The sequence below is a fragment of the Gavialis gangeticus genome, unplaced genomic scaffold (genome assembly GCF_001723915.1).
Source record: "Gavialis gangeticus isolate Ggan-Ray unplaced genomic scaffold, GavGan_comp1, whole genome shotgun sequence".
Taxonomy (NCBI): domain Eukaryota; kingdom Metazoa; phylum Chordata; order Crocodylia; family Gavialidae; genus Gavialis; species Gavialis gangeticus.
In genome coordinates, this window is record NW_017729025.1 from 77,690,209 (window position 1) to 77,708,849 (window position 18,641).

At 41.0% G+C, this 18,641-nt stretch overlaps 1 protein-coding gene across 1 annotated transcript in view; it reads left to right on the top strand.

Moving 5' to 3' along the window:
* Positions 1-18,641, top strand: part of RYR3 (ryanodine receptor 3) — a 666,405-nt gene that overhangs the window by 558,950 nt on the left and 88,814 nt on the right. The window contains exons 70-73 of the mRNA XM_019518966.1: positions 5,231-5,401; positions 9,424-9,483; positions 10,064-10,195; positions 11,016-11,128. Coding sequence (XP_019374511.1) covers positions 5,231-5,401; positions 9,424-9,483; positions 10,064-10,195; positions 11,016-11,128 — 476 coding nt within the window. The remainder of the gene's footprint in view (positions 1-5,230; positions 5,402-9,423; positions 9,484-10,063; positions 10,196-11,015; positions 11,129-18,641) is intronic.

Here is an 18,641-nt window from a genome sequence, read left to right on the forward strand (position 1 = left end):
GTTTAGGCCTAGTTCTGATCACACAAGATTTGTAAGAAAGTGATTTTTATCCTACAATTTTATGCTATTGTTAGCATTTTCTAAGCGACTTTTTTGAACCCAACTCATTGAATCTATTGCATTTCTTAAATGTATTTCAATGAACTGGGATGATGTCTGGCAGTAGAAAATGGAGCGTAAGTGGTTTACTTTCACAGTCATTCCTAATAGGCCTGTGCGAAGTGGCTACTATAAATCTCTGAATGATTGAGGCCAGGCCCATTCCCCACCTGCTCTCCCAGCCTGGCAATGGCAGCCCCACCCGCCCCAGCTCCCAGTCCTTAAAAAAAAAGCCCCGACTCACTGGGTGCTGCCGGGAGGCAGGGAGCAATCCCTGCTGCCCCCCACTGCCCCACATTGCATGGAGAACTCTGCACGAGCCCCCTGCCCCCCCTCGCTCCCTCAGCCCCCCCCATGGGTGCCCCGCCTGGGCCAGCTCTGGCCTTTTAAGAAAAAAGCCCGAGAAAACCCTGCATTTACTGCTTCTGCCAGTAGGGGGCGATCCCTGCCGCCCCCTGCTGCCTTGCTCCACGCGGGAGGCTCTGCACAAGCTCCCAAAGCCCTGAGACTGCTACAGGAGCAGTGAGTCCTGAGGCTTTTCTCTGCTCTTTTTTCTTAAAGGGCTAGAGCTGGCCCGGTGGAGCAGCTGTGGAGGAGCTGGGGGAGTGAGGAGAGCTTGCGGGGGGCTCATGCAGAGCCCCCCATGCAGCGTGAGGCATTGGGGGGAGCAGGGATCAACCCCACCCCCAGCAGCACCCAGTAAGCACTGGGGCTTTTTTTTAAGGTATGGAGCTGGGTCAGGCAGGGCAGCCATGGGGGGGCTGGCAGGGTCCCCTCCCCCGCCCCTAGTACTTACCAGCTCAGAGTCAGCTGCAGCTCCCTCCTGCAGTGGGTGGGGCCTGCCCAAATCATCAACGCTCTCTGAATCCTTTCCAAAGATTCAGAGAGCTATGAATCAATTCGGACCTTTTTCTTGGTCCCCTGATTCAATTTGGATTCAGAGATTCGGCCACCGAATCGGGCTGAATCTCCTCTGAATTGAATCACCACCTGAAGCTTCACACAGGTTAATAAATAGAATAGGATTAACCTTACTGGTTCACTTATCAATATTATATTTCTGTTCTGTCACAGTGTACATCATCCAACCATTTTACTTGAGTACAATTCCCAGTTAATGTTTTCCTATTTGCCAGAGTAAGGTCAAACATTTAATTAACTTTTAAGAGTTCATATTTTTAGCTGAATGGTAGAAAAATTAATATTCTGGGTAGCACTTGTTTCTGACATTATTTGTACATATATAAGGGGGAAAACATACAATTAGAGCTATATCTGAATCTTCTAGAAACCAAAATGAGACAAGGACACACAATGATAGTTTAATCTTTTATATTTTATTAATTGGAGGCACTTTTCTTCAGTCTGTACCAAGTTTTCTGTGCCATTATTTTCTGATACTGAGTGAACCACAACTGTTGATGGAATTTGCTTGCTGAAAGATTTTTATAATATTAGGAATAATATATATTGATTTTATCTTCCTAATTTTACATGGTGCACTGATACCATGGCTTTGAACAACAAATCGTTATATAAATGGAATATATATTCTTTGTGTCAGTGTGGTAGGCTTAAAGAAAGGCAAAAAAGCTGTGTCTGTGAGTTAAATTTGAGTCTAAAATGTACAACACTTTTCAAAATTAGGTACCATTGTAGGGCATTTGGCAGGACTCGTACTTTCTTAGACACTGCCTCTACACTTGGACTTTTATAGAAGCAATATTCTAATTTTATAAATACATTCTATAACTAGTTGCATCTTAACTGCAGAGGCTTGTGTTTAATTTTTATGCTAGGCATAAGTTTATAGTAATATAGTTTGGGAAATAAAATAAAAATACTACAGCTGTTTTAAATATTCTTTTCTGTTTAAGTATTCAGAGTTCCATGCCATTTCCTCATTTTTATTAAACTGGGGAAACCTGTGAAATTAGTGTATGAATAGTGTGACTTATTGTACATGTCTGAATTTTTACAGCAACCACTTTTTGGTATGACATACATTTGAGAAATAAGAGATATGTATAAAAGACAGATTATTTAGTAGGAATTAAACTGAATAATAAATCATTAGTTCAGTAAGATTTCATTCAACTAAACACTCATGGGATCTTTTTGTTCTGTTTACAAATGTATATTTTGTTTTAGTAACTTTTCTGATAGACTAAATTTATTACTGACTTGTAAAACTTTCATCCTCTCATCTGTTATACTTACTTTTTTCCCCTTTATTTTTCTTTCATACAGGCCATTCAAGTAAAGGTACAGGTCAAAGTGCATGATGTGTCTTTATGTTTTAGTTTTAGAGATGAGCAGGCTCTAAACATTCTTACCATTGATCATAGCAGTGGCGTCACAAAATGAAGGTCCTAGGTCTACTCGGTACAGCAAAACTGGCCACATTTGATCAGAGCAGCTCTATTCCTTTTTAACGAGCCAGGTGCTGCTTTGACGTAAAAGTGTAGGACGTAACACTACCTGGAATTTTGTAAGGTCCACATTCCACCTCTGCTGCCCTTCTGCCTTCTGTAATTTTTGATGTAGCCATCTTTAGAGCACAGCCTAAGTACAGCCATAGGGAGCATACAGTGTTTAGTTTGTGGCTTACAAATCAAAAATAAGTATGAAATGCTGGTACCCCTTTCCACCTCCCTGCCTTCCCTCCTGCCTACAGATAGATAGAAGGACTACCTTAGATTATGTAAGTTCAACTTTTACACATGAACCCTGCAAAAATAAATACATAAAAACCTTCCCAGTCAACTGGGGCTTGGAGCGTTCTTGGACAATTCCCACATTTTCTACCAAGTCTGTTTAAAGATCCTCCAGTGAGCTTCAGTCATCTCTCTGCAACCGTCTCTCTAAAGCAACGTTGTAGTTGGTATCACCATCCCATTTCAGGCTCTCCTTTTGTTGGTCTTCACCAGGTAAATAGGCTTGGCCTTCATCAGCACTGAGATGAGGGAGCTCCGATAGAACAGTGTGACAGGTTTTAAAAAAAAATTCTGATCGTGTCTGGCCAAAGTAGTCTACATGAATTCTCTTTGAATGGCAATCGAGTATGAAGTCCAGTTGGTTCTATTGCTCAGTGCTGTCTTCGTATCAGTCATTAGGCACATTTCCATTTACATCATTGAGAACAAACTACAGGCCTTAAACTGTTAACAGTGTAGTGTTCTTGTGTGCTGTTATTCAACACTGGTGCATTTCAACACAGCTGTGTCTATGCAAAACTCTTTTATCATTGCAAATAGTTTGGACATTTTATCATTTCTTGCACATCTAGTGAAGGCGTTGTATTTATTGATAATAGATATCTGTCAGCACAGAGGGAAGCAATGTTTTGTTATCACCAATGGCATAAATTTCTCTGCATGCCTCTTCCTGCATATATACCAGGAGGAAATGCTGTTTCCTGGAGTTCCAGTTTAAGAAGGCAGAAGTCTGGTGGCAAAGGCAGAATGATTTGTTTTTTCACCCTTTTGAAGTGTATTGATTTTAAGTTTATTTTGTTTTACACATCTACCATTCCTAACTTCAACTGAAAGTAAAGGAAATTTGATGGACAAAATATCCCTCTGAAGAACAGTGAGAGGAAAGTAGGGCTACCTCATCTTGCTGGTATGCCTACCTCGTAAATGCCTTCCAGTATTGAAAAGGAAGAGTGACGCCACTGGGTCCCAGTGATACATTGTGGCATTTGTTCGTCCGCTATCAATGTAGAGTACAAATGATGTCATTATATATGTATAGCCATTACATCACTGCTACTGTAGAAACTTTTTCTAAGGCACTTCCAAAAGCAAAGCTTTGAGACAAAGTACTCTCTTGCAATTGTTAGTTCCTTAAGAAAGGCAACCACATCCAGTGTGTGTTCCCTCTGAATCATGAAGCAGCCTAAGTAACACTGGCTTACATATACTGTGGTCACCATTTAAAAGACATCATTTGCCTGACTTTACCACACAACAGAATATCCATTTGTACTATTTTATTCTATTCATCAGCTAAGTCATATCTGTGGTAACACTGTGATAAAAACTGGCAAATGATGGATTTTAATGGTTTCTATCATATCCTCACATCTGCCAAGCATAATGTACACAAAATAGACAGCAGCATTCCATTTACAGAGGGAAAAGGATGTGGAGGGTTAATTGCAAGCATCTGCTCTTTGTAGTGTTTTATGCCTTAGGCCCAGTCCTGAATTTTTGTCTCGGGCAAAATTCCCGTTGAGAGTTTAGTTCACGTATAGAATTCAGGATTGGGCTATTTATGTTGTTGTTTACCATAAATTCATTAACTGTATGGATATGTTTTACAATAAGCTGTGCTATTGCTAAGGATTTGATTTGCTATGTTAAATTCAAAGAATAAATGATTTGGGGCTGATTTTTTTAAAGCAAAATGTTTATTTAATAACACTGCATATCGTCTATTATAGCTAGGTAGAACAAATGTTGTTATTTGTGCCACCTGTTCAGTTCTCATCTCCTTGGCTTCCTTTATCTAGTTTCTTCTGTGACCAAAGCTGCTAATAGATTAATTTATTCTTATTACAGAATTGTTTTAACTATAATCCACCCAAAGGAGACTACTTTTTTGCCTGCACCAATTCATTAGTGGTCTGTTGTACTGAATCAGTTCCTTCTAGATTTTGATCAACAACAAAGCAAATTCACTTCATCCATTCACTTAGGACTCAAACCCTGGAGAATCTTGTCTGATACAATTCTTAACAACAGTCAGTAGAATTAAACTATTTCAAAATGCAAACAGATAGTCCATTAAAACTGTGGTTCAGTTTTTAATTATATAGATATATGTGTCTGATTTAAAAGTTGTATGTGATTCAGAATTTATGTTTGCAAAAAAAAATCGATCAAACAAAATTAAGTTAGTACTGTCAAAAGAATGAGTACTAATATTCATATTATTTGAAAGCAAGAAATATTTTTACTTTTTTTACTCAAACTCTACAATTCATTTTTATTTTACCACTTTTAACTATGCAAAATGTAACTGTCAACAACTGTAGTCTGCTTGGACAAGTAGAAGTGAGGAATCATTGTATATGCCGGAAAAACTGTATTATTTGGAGTATTCACAACATGTCTTTTATTTCTAGTCTGGAGGACAAGACCAAGAACGAAAGAAATCAAAGCGTAGAGGAGATTTGTACTCAATACAAACTTCCTTGATTGTAGCTGCACTTAAAAAGATGCTTCCTATTGGTTTGAATATGTGCACACCTGGAGATCAAGAGCTGATTTCTTTGGCTAAGATTAGATACAGCCATGTAAGTCTCTTTTATAGTGATTTTCAAAATAGTAAAACAGAACCTCAGAAACCAGACTGTGAAATGTAGATTCATAGATATAGGGTTGGAAGGGACCTTGTAGATCTTCTAGTCCGACCCTCTGCCCTGAACAGGAGAGAAAACTGGGCTCAAATGACCCCATCTGGGTAACTGTCAAGCCTCCTTTTAAAGATCCCAAGGCAGGAGCCAGCACCACTTCCCTTGGAAGTTGGCTCCAGATCCTAACCGCCCTGAATATGAAGTAGTGCCTTCTAATGTCTAGTCTGAACCTACTGTTTAACAACTTATGGCCATTATTCCTTGTTACTCCAGGAGGTGCTCAGGGGAACAAGGTCTCTCTCATTCCCTGATGGTCCCCCCTAGTAAGTTTATAGATGGCCACCAGGTCCCCTCTCAGCCTTCTCTTGTGAAGGATGAACAGGTTAAGGTCCCGTAGCCTCTCCTTGTAAGGTCTGCCCTGCTGTCCCTGGATCATGTGAATGACCCTCCTCTGGACCCTCTTAATGCTGTCCACATCCCTCCTGAAGTGCAGCACCCAGAACTGGATGCAGTACCCCAACTGTGGCCTAACCAGTGTCTCATAGAGGGGGAGGATCACCTCCTTGGTGCTGCTTGTGGTGCATCTATGGATGCACGACAAGGTGTGGTTAGCCCTACTGACTATGTCCTCGCATTGGCGGCCCATGTTCATCTTGGAATCAATAATGACTCCAAATCTCTTTCTGCCACTGTGCTTTTGAGAAGGGAGTTCCCCAGCCTATAGGTATGCTGCTGGTTCTTACTGCCCAAGTGCAGCACCCTGCACTTATCAGTATTGAATCCCATCCTATTCTCATTTGCCTACCCCTGTAACCTGTCCGGGCCCAGCTGTATCCTGTCCCTCCCTTCTAGTGTGCCAACTTCACCCCAAATCTAGGGTGCTTTTCATCCCCTCATCCAAGTCACTAATAAAGAAATTTAACAGCGTGGGCCCAAGGACTGAGCCCTGGGGGACTCCACTGCTCACATCCCTCCAGGTTGAATAAGACCCATAATCCACCACCACTCTCTGAGTGCGGCCCCTCAGCCAATTTGCTATCCATCTGACTGTATAGGCATCAATACCACAGTTGCCTAGTTTTTTAATGAGAATGGGGTGGGAGACAGTGTCAAAAGCCTTCTTGAAGTCCATAAAGACTACATCCACCACAACACCTGCATCCAATGATTTTGTGACTTGATCATAGAAGGCAATCAGGTTGGTCTGACAGGACCTGCCCCTAATGAAACCATGCTGGTTGCCCCTGAGCATCATCCCCGCTGCTGGCCCTTCACAGATGTGCTCCTTGATAATCTTCTCAAAGAGCTTCCCTGGGATCAAAGGAAGACTAAAGGGCCTATAGTTGCCCGGGTCCTCCCTCCTCCGTTTTTTGAAGATGGGAACCACATTGGCCGTCTTCCAGTCATCTGGCACCTGGCCAGAGCACCACGAGTGCTCGTAGAGCCATGCCAGGGACCCTGAGATAACCCCTTCCAATTCCCTCAACACCCTAGGGTGGAGAGCATCTGAACCTGCTGATTTGAACACGTCCAGCCCCTCCAGAAGTTCTCTAACTCAGTCCTCCCTGACGCTAGGCCTGACAGAGTCTCTCATGAGTCCACCCTGAATCTTGGTGGGGGAGTCCCAGTCCCTGCACAAGAAAATGGAGGCAAAGAAATTGTTAAAAAAGTCTGCTTTTTTTGTCTGGTGCAACCACCAGATTGCCTAGCGTATCCTGCAGGGCCCCACATTACCCGGTGCCTTTTTCATACTCCCTATGTATTTAAAAAAGGACTTTTTGCTGTCCTTGTTCCTTGATGCCAGCCCTAGTTCCATATCTGCCTTAACTTTCCTAACAGCCCCCCTACAGACCTAAGCAATAGAGGTATACTCCTCTTTGGTGATAGCCCCTTCCTTCCACTGGGTGTACACCTCCTTTTTGGCAATCAGGCATTCCTGAATGCCCTTGGTGAGCCAGGGGAGCTTTTGAGCAGTCTTGCCCCTTTGATTCTCACTGGGATTGTCACCCTTTGGGCTCTGAGTATCGTTTCCTTAAGGAACAACCACTCATCTTGGGCACCCAGTTCCCCTACTCTCCAGGACCCCAGTGCCTCTCCTACCGATCTCCTCAACTCATTGAAGTTGGCCCTCTTGAAGTCAAGGGATACTGCCTTGATGCAGGCCCTTGACACCTTGCACTGGATGGTGAATGCCAGCAGGCAATGATCACTGTCACCCAGGTGGTCAAGAACCTGGAGTCCCCTCATCAGGTCATTGCCTGTGGCCAGGACGAGGTCCAGCAGGGCATTTCCCCTGATGGGATTGTGCACCTCCTGAGTTAAGAGGAGGTCCTGTATCTTGGCAAGGAAGCTTTGTGAGCATTCTGACCTGGCTGACTGCTCCTCCCAGCAGATGTCCAGGTAATTTAGATCACCCATGACAACTACATCCCTTGCCTTATGTGCCTCCACAAGCTGACCCAAGAATTCCTGGTTGGGAGGTCTGTAGTAGACCCCCACCGTTAAGTCCCTTTCCCCAAGACCCCCCTGTATTCTGACCCAGAGCACTTCAGCCTGCCCCTCCTCTGACCCCATCCTGCTAGTTGAGGATGTGTATTGCTTTTTGACATAGAGCGCCACACCGCCACCTTTCCTCCCCGCTCTATCCCACCTGTATAGTCTATAGCCCCTAATTTTAACTGCCCAATCATGGGATGAATCCCACCAGGTTTCTGTGGGCCCTACTATGTCCGGGTTTGAACTAGCTATCTGGAGGGTGAGTTCTGCCTACTTATTCCCCATACTATTAGCATTGGTGTAGAGGCATTTAAGGCCATGAATTGGTGCAAGTGCCACCCCCCAATTCCCAGGGTTATCCAGACCCCTATCACTTACCTGTGTACTCCTTGTGCACATCACCTGTCCTGGTTGGGAGGTGTCCTCAAATCCCCCTGTGGCCCCATCCCCCGGCAAAGCTAATTTAAAGCACGCCACATGAAATCAGCCAACCTGGAAGAGAAGACACGTTTGCCTTTAGGGGAGAGGTGTAGCCCATCCCACCCCAGCAAGCCCCTTGTGCAAAAGTCCTGGTCATTATCCAGGAACCCAAAGCCTGCCTGGTGGCACCAACTCCAAAACCTTCAGTTGACCTCGCCAATGCAGGCCTTGTGTCGTCATCTGCGTCTTCACCGGGAGAATAGAGGAGAATACCACCTGTGCCCCTGTCTCCTTGAGCTTGGTCCCCTAGGCCTTGAAGTCCTTCATGATGTGGTCTGGGTTGCCTTTGGCCGCATCATTTGTTCCCACACCATGGGGTACTGGTCTGAGGGTCGAATGTAGGCTGGGATCCTGTCTGTGATATCATGAACCCTAGCCCCCAGCATGTAGCAGACCTCTCGTGCCATGGTCTCAGGCTGACAGATGGGACCCTCCGTTCCCCTTAGGATGGAATTCCTGATGACGAGGACCCGGCGTTTCTTCCTCGTGGTGCACCCACTCTGCGCCATCTGTGTCGTGCGTGGAGTGGCACCGTCCCTGCTGGAGGCATCCCCTTTGTCCTTCTCCACCAGGGCTGCAAGGGCCTCATATCTGTTCCCCAGCTGTACCCATAGATGCCTAAATTGTTAGTACATATTAAATATTGCAATATGTCATATGGGAAATACACCTACAGGATATGAGTGGAAATGTGCAAACAATTGTGTGTGTATATAAACTTATATGGGAAAAATGGCAATCTGTTTTTATGTGGTTGTCACAGAACCAAATCCCAAGAAATTTTTTGTTAGCATTTAATTCTCCTTAGATTATGGCCAGTATTTTATGGCTACAAGCTAAGTGCTTTCTAAACACTTCCCCCCCCCAAATTGAATGTTTTTAACATAATGTTCCAGTACTTTGAATTAAATGTAGAATATGAAAAAACTATGTTTTTATTAGATGAATTTCAGGCAGAAAGTGAAGGTTTTTATCTCTTTCTGCAGCGAGACACAGATGAAGAAGTCAAAGAACATTTACGTAACAACTTGCATTTGCAGGAAAAGGTAATATATAAAAAATGAATCTGAAATTAGATGAAACTTAAAATGAAAATATAGAAAAATTTGGAATGTTATTATTCCATTTATCAAATCAGTTTTTTTTGTAGTTTCCTAGATTTTTAGGTTTCAATAATCCCTATAAAACTGTACAAGTTAGAAAAATAATAGTTTTGTAGATTTGAAGCTAGTACTCTCTTCTAAAGATACTGTTCCCATACTTATTTTTATATTAGCCTCCATATTTTTAATTTATTTGAAGACATAACAGAATTTTCAGACTACTTTACCAGGATCCATGAAATCACACAGAGCACTTGCTGTAGAGTCTGGGTCCAGCTGTTCAAGTAGAACAAATGTCATGCTTATGAACAGTAGAGACAGATAGGAGGTTTACCAGAAGGGGAAAAATAATATATTGTTTCTAAACTTCCTTAGCCACATGACTAATAAATAATAGTAGAAGCAGCAGTGGTAGTGGTATTCATTATTTTAAATCAGTCAGGTTTTCTCACCTTAAGGGATATAAAACGCCCAATTAATTATTGAAAACATTTTTAATAAGATACGAAATGTTTATTTTTAGTCTGAAGACCCAGCTGTGAAATGGCAGTTAAACCTGTATAAGGACATTATGAAAAGTGATGAGCCCTCTGATCCTGAGAAGACTGTGGAACGTGTGCAGAGGATTTCAGCAGCTCTTTTTCACCTTGAACAGGTGATAAGGATCCATCTATCTTGTAGTTAATTTAACTTAGATCAAGAGGTGAAGTTCTCTGGCAGTCTAGATGATCACTTGGTTGCTTCAGCAAATGTAATCATTGAACATCAGTTTCTAGTTAAAGCTAAAATGTATGTCTTATAAAATTTTAATTAATTTCATCTCCCAAAGTATCTAAGTTCTGCTTAGTCCATTGCTGTGGACAACTGTGCAGTTGTGCTTACCCCTGCCGAATTCTGTAAACAGTTTCCCAGCCCCAGTATTGGAATTCAGCACTTTATAGTGAACAGGTTTGCATTTTTAAAAGATGTGTGGGTATGTTTTTAATATCTTTTTTCCAAAAAGATGTCAATCTGTCCTTCATTTCACTGTGTGAAAATAATTGCATTAGCAATTTTGACACCTTTAGTACACTCAAATGATATAAGTTAAATACAAGAAGGCCTTTGTGTCTGACTTGCATTCTGTCCATTTAAAAAGATCTTATTTTCATGCACAACTGATAGTGGAAAAATTGTTCACAGAGGGACTATGCATGCAGAGTTACACATAAATATGGAAATTGTACCTTGAGTCTCATGTGTGAGATCTGCTGACAGCAAGGTGTGGTCTTTATGCAAATTTGGGAGCTATTTTCTATGACCCTAAGTTTTTTTAAACAGTGATTTTTCATTTAAAACAACATTTCTCAGAAGATAGGAAGCTTTGTAATACCAATTAGTTCATTTAACTTGCAGGCATACTAGTCAAACATGTTAACTGTAACAAACTTTGAAGTATTCGTGCTACACATTTTGAAAGAAGTGTTTTCTCATAGGTCGAACAACCACTAAGATCGAAGAAAGCTGTCTGGCACAAACTCCTGTCAAAACAACGCAAAAGGGCTGTTGTCGCTTGTTTTAGGATGGCACCATTGTACAATCTGCCAAGGTAGATACTTTAAAGGTTCATTAATTCGTGAGCTTTACTGGGGAGCAAGCACTTCAAGGAAGAGCAGGAATTTCTTAACACTCACTGCATCTGAATTTATTATCAAAATTTGTTGATTTGGCAGAGCTTCTATAATTGCACATTGCTGTGACTTTCTGAATTTAATAAGAATAACAAAACCTAAGGGCATTTACATGTATTTATATTACTTTTGACCAAACTAATCTTTGGTGCTTTGGCATGCTTAGAAAGCTGTTTACACACATTTGAAATGTCCACTGAATACTTGTCATAGATTTTCTTATTTAATTCATTCCTCTGGGTAAGAAAATAGGTTTTTATATCAAATAATTAAATTGAAGAAGTCAGTGTAGGAAATACACTACTTCACAAAGGCATACTTCAGTTTTTTGGGGGCAGGGTTGGGGTTGGTTTGTTTTTTACCAATTTTTCTCTCATATGGCCCCTGGTATACTCCAGGCAGCTGTGCCTAGGCATTTCTGTCCATTTTCTCCTTTCTGTCCTTTTCTGTCCATCATTCTCCTGATTCTCATCCCCATAGTATTTTTTCCCTTTATTTTTAGGTTCCTTTTTTGTGGATGTCCCTCTCTGTTCTCACCCCTATGAAGGCTTTTACTGCTTAGCTTGGGAGACCCAATTTTTAGCTATGTTGGGGTGGGCCTCTACAATTCTTGCAACTGTGTGTGCGCTGTGGGGGCAGAGCATAGACATTTGGAATTCTGGACTTGTGTTTTCAGGCTTTAGCCTTGCTCACTTAACTTAGACCCATAAAGCTGGAAAAAAAGTCATCTAGTCAATCCCATTCCCAGACAGAACAGGTTTTACCATATTTAAATCAGCCCTGACACATGCCTGTCTAGTTTCTTCTTAAAAGTCACCTGTGAAAGATTCTACAATTTTGCCAGGTAATTTCTTCTAATATCTAGCTGCTCTGATATTTTGGAAGTTTTTCCTAAGCTTTAACCTGAATCTGCCTTCCTGTTGTTTAAATCCATTGCTTCTTGGCTTACCCGCAGCAGGTAGGGAGAATGATTGTTCATCATACTTTTTATGGCAAATTTCAAATATCTAAAATTATTATCATATCACCCCATAAAATTTGTTTTTCCTCCAGACAAAGCATCCCCAGCTCCTTCAAGCTTTCTTCATATCACCTGCTTTTCAGTCCTCTGATCATCTTCATTGCTCTCCCCTGGTTCTTGTCTAATTGTCAACATTCTTCTTAAAACGTGGTATCCAAAACTGTACACAATATTTTATTTGAGATTTAACTAGTACTGAGAGGAAAGGCATTGTTATTTAATGCATCTTGGATATGATGCTTCTGTTAAAACAACCCAAGACAGTGTTTGCCTTTCTTGCAGCAGCATCATATTGCTGTTTCATGTTTAATTTGTGATCCACTATAGCCAACAGATCCATCTCAACAATGTAGTGTCCAGCTAGCTATCCCCCCATTTTCTTGTTTTGTTTTTCCTTCCTACATGATGTACCTCACATTTACCCATATTAAATTTCATTTTATTACTCATGGCCCAGATCTTCAATTTATCATGATCTCTTTGGGATTTGAAGTCTATCCTCCAAATTTCTACTAATCCCATCCAGTTTTGCATAATCTGCAGATTTGATATGCATCCTCTCCACTCCTTCATCTGAGTAATTAATAAAAATATTAAACAGCAATGGACCTAGAACCTTGCAGAACTCCAGTCAAAACCTCTTCCTAGTTTAATATCAATGTACTCATTGTCTGCAGTCTTTCAGCTATAGCACATCCTCCGTTATCCAAACAGTAACTTTTTTTTAACTAATTCTTGATATTGTGTAATAAACTATTCTGTTTTAAAACTTTATTTAATATAGTTCTGTATATTTAAAGTGTGATACAGTATTATAATTTGTAAGTGTTGGGACTGTATAGTATTCTGTTTTACTTAATACAGTACTGTATTTCTACTCTCAAACTTGTAACTTGCCTTAAACTTTGCTGTATTTAATATACCTTATTTACTTGAATATAAGATTACCATGAATATAAGACATCCCCAGATAATTAGATTATATATATGGAAAATATTTACATTTTCATAATTTTTCAGGTATGGAAACTAATTATTGCAGGTTAGCCTTGAATTTGTCCCCCTCCCACTGCCACAGCAAGGAAAATAAATCTGGGTGGTCAGCTAGCCCCCTTAACTTCTGTTCCCCTCACCTTCTTCCCTCTTTAGCCCTTAACCCACCTCAGACCCTGCGCTCCATGACCACATGGAAATAAGGGGGGGGGAGGGGGAGAATTACTACAGTTATCCATAGACTTAGTTCATTCAGAATTGAGGCATTTTACCTTTTTTAAAACTGCTGCAAGTTTTAGCACAGGTACTCCATAAATATACTTTTAAGCAGCACTTCTGTACCTACTTATATATAGCACAACCTATGCATAATATTAAGCTAAGGCCAAAAGGCTTATGACTTAACAGGCCAGTGGGCTGGGCCCCAGCAGAGTCAACAGTGTTTCAAGCCATGGTGACCCCATAGTTCAGCACTGTTCAGTATATATATACTCCAGATACCCCCCACAAAGGTTCCATTGGCTAATCAGGCCCGCACCTATGACTGGAACCAGATGTTCTTGTCATGAGTCCTGGGATCCTCCAAAAAATTATATGCAGATGAGGCACAAGGCAACCCGGTCCAGCTTCACCCATGGAGGGTGGGACCATACTAGTCCATGGGTGAGATGGTGTCCATGGGTGGGAGGGGTGACAGTGGGATTCTGGGTGAATTTTTGGGGGCCCTATTTGATTATGTTTGCCAGATGTTTAAGGGTGATGATGAAACAGGAATCACTGGAAATGGGAAGGAAAGGCACAATTCGGCTTTTAGAGTGAAGAGGAAATCAAAATATATTCAGTGCAGTGGCTCACCATGACTTGAAAGAGAGCACTGAGGGGGACTGTGCACAATGGGCAATACCATGGATCTTATTACAGTGGGCTGCACTAACCTGTTCTACCTGGCAGGGCAAATACTGTGACCACTAAGGCAGTTTTTCTAGCTGCTAGGGATAACCGCTTTTCTGCCACAGGGTAGTACCTATGGAGGTAACGTATAGTTAACCTCCCATTTGCTCTCAAGTGGAAAAATCTCAGCTTTATGACTACTTTATGGAAATGGGCAGCTTCTCCATAGCTTGCTCCTGTGGCCTTACAGCTGAGGGCAAGCGAAAGGCAGGGGCATCTGAACCCCAAGCTTCCAGGCTTGGGCCTGCACGTAGGATGTCTGCCAAAGGATTTGGAAACATCTGAAGCACCAGGTGGAAAATGTTTGCCGGTAGTAGGACCACTTATGGTTCTGGGCAGACTAACAGATTTGGAATTGATTTGGCTGATATGGCTTGGACATGAAAAAATGTCCATTAAAAAAACAAAGGTTCTCATCAGTACATTTCCCAATGTGGTTCACAAGTTTTATAGTTATGCTCAGTGTTGGCTGCTTTAAGGTTGGTTTCTATTACTGAGCACTTGTTTCTTTTGGCAGCTGTTTTATCGTAGATAATGTATTTAGTGTAGTTTCCTTGTATGCAAATGTAAGACAAGGAGCTTTTCCCCCATGCTGATTGTGGGGGAGGAGGGAGACTTTGTCTTGTATTCAAGTAAATATGGTATCTACTCTTAAGTCTGATATGGATTTCTGTTATGTATCGTGTGTATATAATATCCTCATAAGATGCCACAGTTTCACTTACCCAAAGGAATTCAGCTCTCCAAACAGCTTTTCAGCATATGCTTTCCAGAGGGTTTGGATAACTAAGGATCTGCTGTAATTGTATATCCATCAAATGATTGTTCCTTCTAGTCCATATTTGTCCAGCTTGTTTGTGAAGATGCCATGTGGCACATGTCAAAAGTTTACTGCATTAAAAATATGTTACATCTATGATATTGCCTTTATCCACCAATCCAAATATCCTATCAAAGAAGAAAATTGGTGTGGTTTGGCATGATTTGTTCTTAACAAATCCTTGTTTATTGCACGTAATCCTTTTTGTTGTCTAAATGCTTCCAAATTGATTACTTTAGAATATATTCAAATAACTTCATATACTGAAGCCAGGCTGACTGAACTAAAATTCTCTGGATTTTCCTCCCTACCCACCACCTTTTTAATGATGTGCACTCTGCTTTTCTCCTGACTTATGGGACTACACCTGTCTTCCCAGTAATAATTGCTAAGGGATACAAATATCTTCATATACCCATGACTTGAATTCATTCAAAAAAGTAAAATATTACTTGATGTCCTCATCTTCATCTGCATCCTTTCCCCCTTTTTTATATTTGTTTTGCTAACCATCAATTAACAGTTACATTTTTGTAAAGACAGAAGCAAAACAAGTACTTAGCAGCTTGATCTTCTTAGTGTCTTCCATTAATCATTCACCTTCACCCTGAAACAACACACCTACACTTTTTTGTCATTCTTTTATTCTGATGTACTTAAAGCAACTACTTGTTGCTTTTAACATCCTCTTACAAGTGTAAGTGGCTGCATCTCTCTTCCTTATTTTGTCCCTATATACTTATGCTGTAACTTTCTATATATCTTTAATGACTGTCTATCTTTTGATATTCAGTTCATTTAAAATATTCTTTGTGCAGCTGTGTCAGTCTCTTGTAATTTCTCCTATTTCTTATTCTTCGGAATGTTTTGCAATTGTGCTTCTGATATATCTTTTGGAAACAGCCAGTCCTTCACTTCTTTTTTTTCTTTTAAACTATCCATCAGTGTATTAGACCTCACCTTGTGCATTTGTTAAAATCTGTTTTTCTGGAGTTCATCTTCCTTATTTTTTCCACCAGCCTTGCTCTTCTTGGGGCCATGAACGCTATAAAATCAGCATAATTTCAACCCAGGTTGCTGGCTACCAAACTAACCAATTCTTACTTATTGGTTAAAATTGAATGTAAAATAATTCATCCCCCCACTTCCCAGTCAATTCATCAACTTCCTTGACCATAAATTTGCCAACCACACATCAGAAACTTGATGGACATTTTATGTTTGGCTGTATTCTTCTTCCAACTTGTATTGAGTTAGTTAAAGTCTATTACTACTTTTTCATATGTTCTGGATGATCCTGATAACCAATTCATAGACTCTGTCATTGGCTTCCTTCTCCTGTTGTGGGGGTGCATATCAAAATATCAAATGACTTCCACAATAATATCCCTATTTTTACTCCTTTTTTTTCCTTTACCCAGATACTCCTGACACATCTAACACACCCCTCATTTTAAACCAAAAAGCAAATGTGTATGCCAGTGGTTCTCAACTTTTTAGATGCAAAGCACCCTCCGCCAATTTTCTGAATTTAGCAGCACCTTCTGTAAATGTGGGCACACAAGGGTAACATGCCCCCCTGACTTTGCCTTGATGCATAAAGCCCAGAGGGCACCCATCCTCCACATGGAAGTGTAAGGGCAGGTGCAGCACTTACTGTATCCTGTACATGGTGGTGGTGCTCCCAGTCTGAGCTCTCAGGCAGAATGCTCCCTACCGCCACTGCTGCTGCCTTGTCTGACTCCACACAGTGTCTCCTGAAAACAAAGGTGTGGCAAGCAATGGAGCAGCACCTGGCAATGGAGCAGCATTTTTGTTGAGAACACTGGTATATGCTTTTGATATACAATTCAATGCCTCCTCCCTTTTTCCCTTAGAAAAAAGTTACTCCCTCTAATAGAGATATGGAAATATTGTAATGCCAAAAAGGTCATAGTTTTTCTTACATGCCATGACTTCCAGTTTATCCTTATTGTTTCCTCCTCTTGTACTGTATATCTTACATTAGTACAGGTATCGAAGACAACTTATTTCTTTGACTAGTGGTTCATGCACTTACCCTTATGACTTAAGGGTCATAACTAGCAGCATTATTGGCTGTTACATGTTACCTAGATGGATAAGCAGGAAGGGGAAGTGCTTAGAGGATCTCCTACCTCTTCATCATGCCATGCAACACATCTCTCAGATAGCAGGGGCATGCCATCAATTGGATGCCTCTGTCCTTCACAGGAGTCAGTCCCTGACCACCACCAATACCATTCTTCTCATATTCTTGGGTATTCTACACATGGGCCCTTGATCCCTAAAGATATGTACATCTTATTTTCTAAGTAATGGGTCTGCTACTCTCTCCTTCTGCCACATGTGTCATGTAAGATTCATTATGTAGCAGCTGTGTTGAGAACCTGAAAGTAATCTCTCACTTCTAGCTGTGCTGAATATTCTACAGTTTGCCTTGTCCTGGCATTCACAAACTGCCAACTGTCTTCTCCATTCTCCAACTTTGCCATGTTCCACTTTGATTTCTCTCTTTACTGGGTCTGTTGTAGGAATGCATGATTTCCATCCAGGATAACTTCACTTTGATTAATGCTTTAATGGCCAGATAATTGTGCCTCCAAACCATGCACCTTTTCTTCCAGTATGGTCAACAACCTGTTGACGGTACGGTCAACAACTGTTTCAGAATCCTGTTCCATTTGGGTAAAGGACAGATCTATCGTCATGCCATTTGTTTAATTGCCACCATGTTTGTCCTTTGCCCTGTGCTCTCCCAAATTTGTTTAGGGTCTCTCAGGAGACCTCTCACTGAAAGTTGGAAAACATTCATTTTCTAACAGAATGCATTTCCTCCAATGAGCATGTGTGTGTGTTAGATAAATTTGGTTTCTTCCACAAAGAGAAAGGAAACCATTTGTGTTTAATGAACTTTGGCTGTTTGGAAATGTTTAAAAAAAAAAAAGTGCTTTGCACTTTACCAGAAGAAACAGCAGTATAGATCTGTATAGATTGGGTGCTTCAGCAGGGCTTTTTGCAGCTTTTATCAAAAGCTGATCCAATCAGCTTTAAGGTAAAAGCACCAAAAAGATCCACTAAAGCACCCAGTCTGTACACACATCAGGCAAGCTGGGTCCAACTAAGGCACTGCTTCTCCTGAGAATGCACTCTAGGGCTTGGCATGGGAATGCCCTGAGTTTAAACTAAAACACCATTTTGCTGGGTGGGGTTTACATCTGCAAACAGCCATAGTTCACAGAGTGTTTTTAAAGTGTTTAACAAAATGCATTCCATCTGCATCTTTAAAAATTAATATCAATTAAATTATTAAAATGTTTTTGTATGTCTGAAGTTGGATGAGTGTCCTGGCAGCTATAAATCTTGAGAAGAAATTTAGATTTACCACTTTAGGACCAATTGAAAATCGCTTGTACTATGAGGAGGAACCTCATAAGGTCATCAAGTTCAGCCACCTGCTCAAGGCAGGATCATTCCTGAGTAAACCCTCTCAGCTAAGCATGACTAACCTGCTCTTGAAAGCTTCCAAAAATGGAGTTTCTGTAGGTAGCCTGTTCTAATGCTTTAACCACCTTCATAATCACAGAATCCTAGAAAATTAGGGTTGAAAGGGACCTCAGGAGGTCAA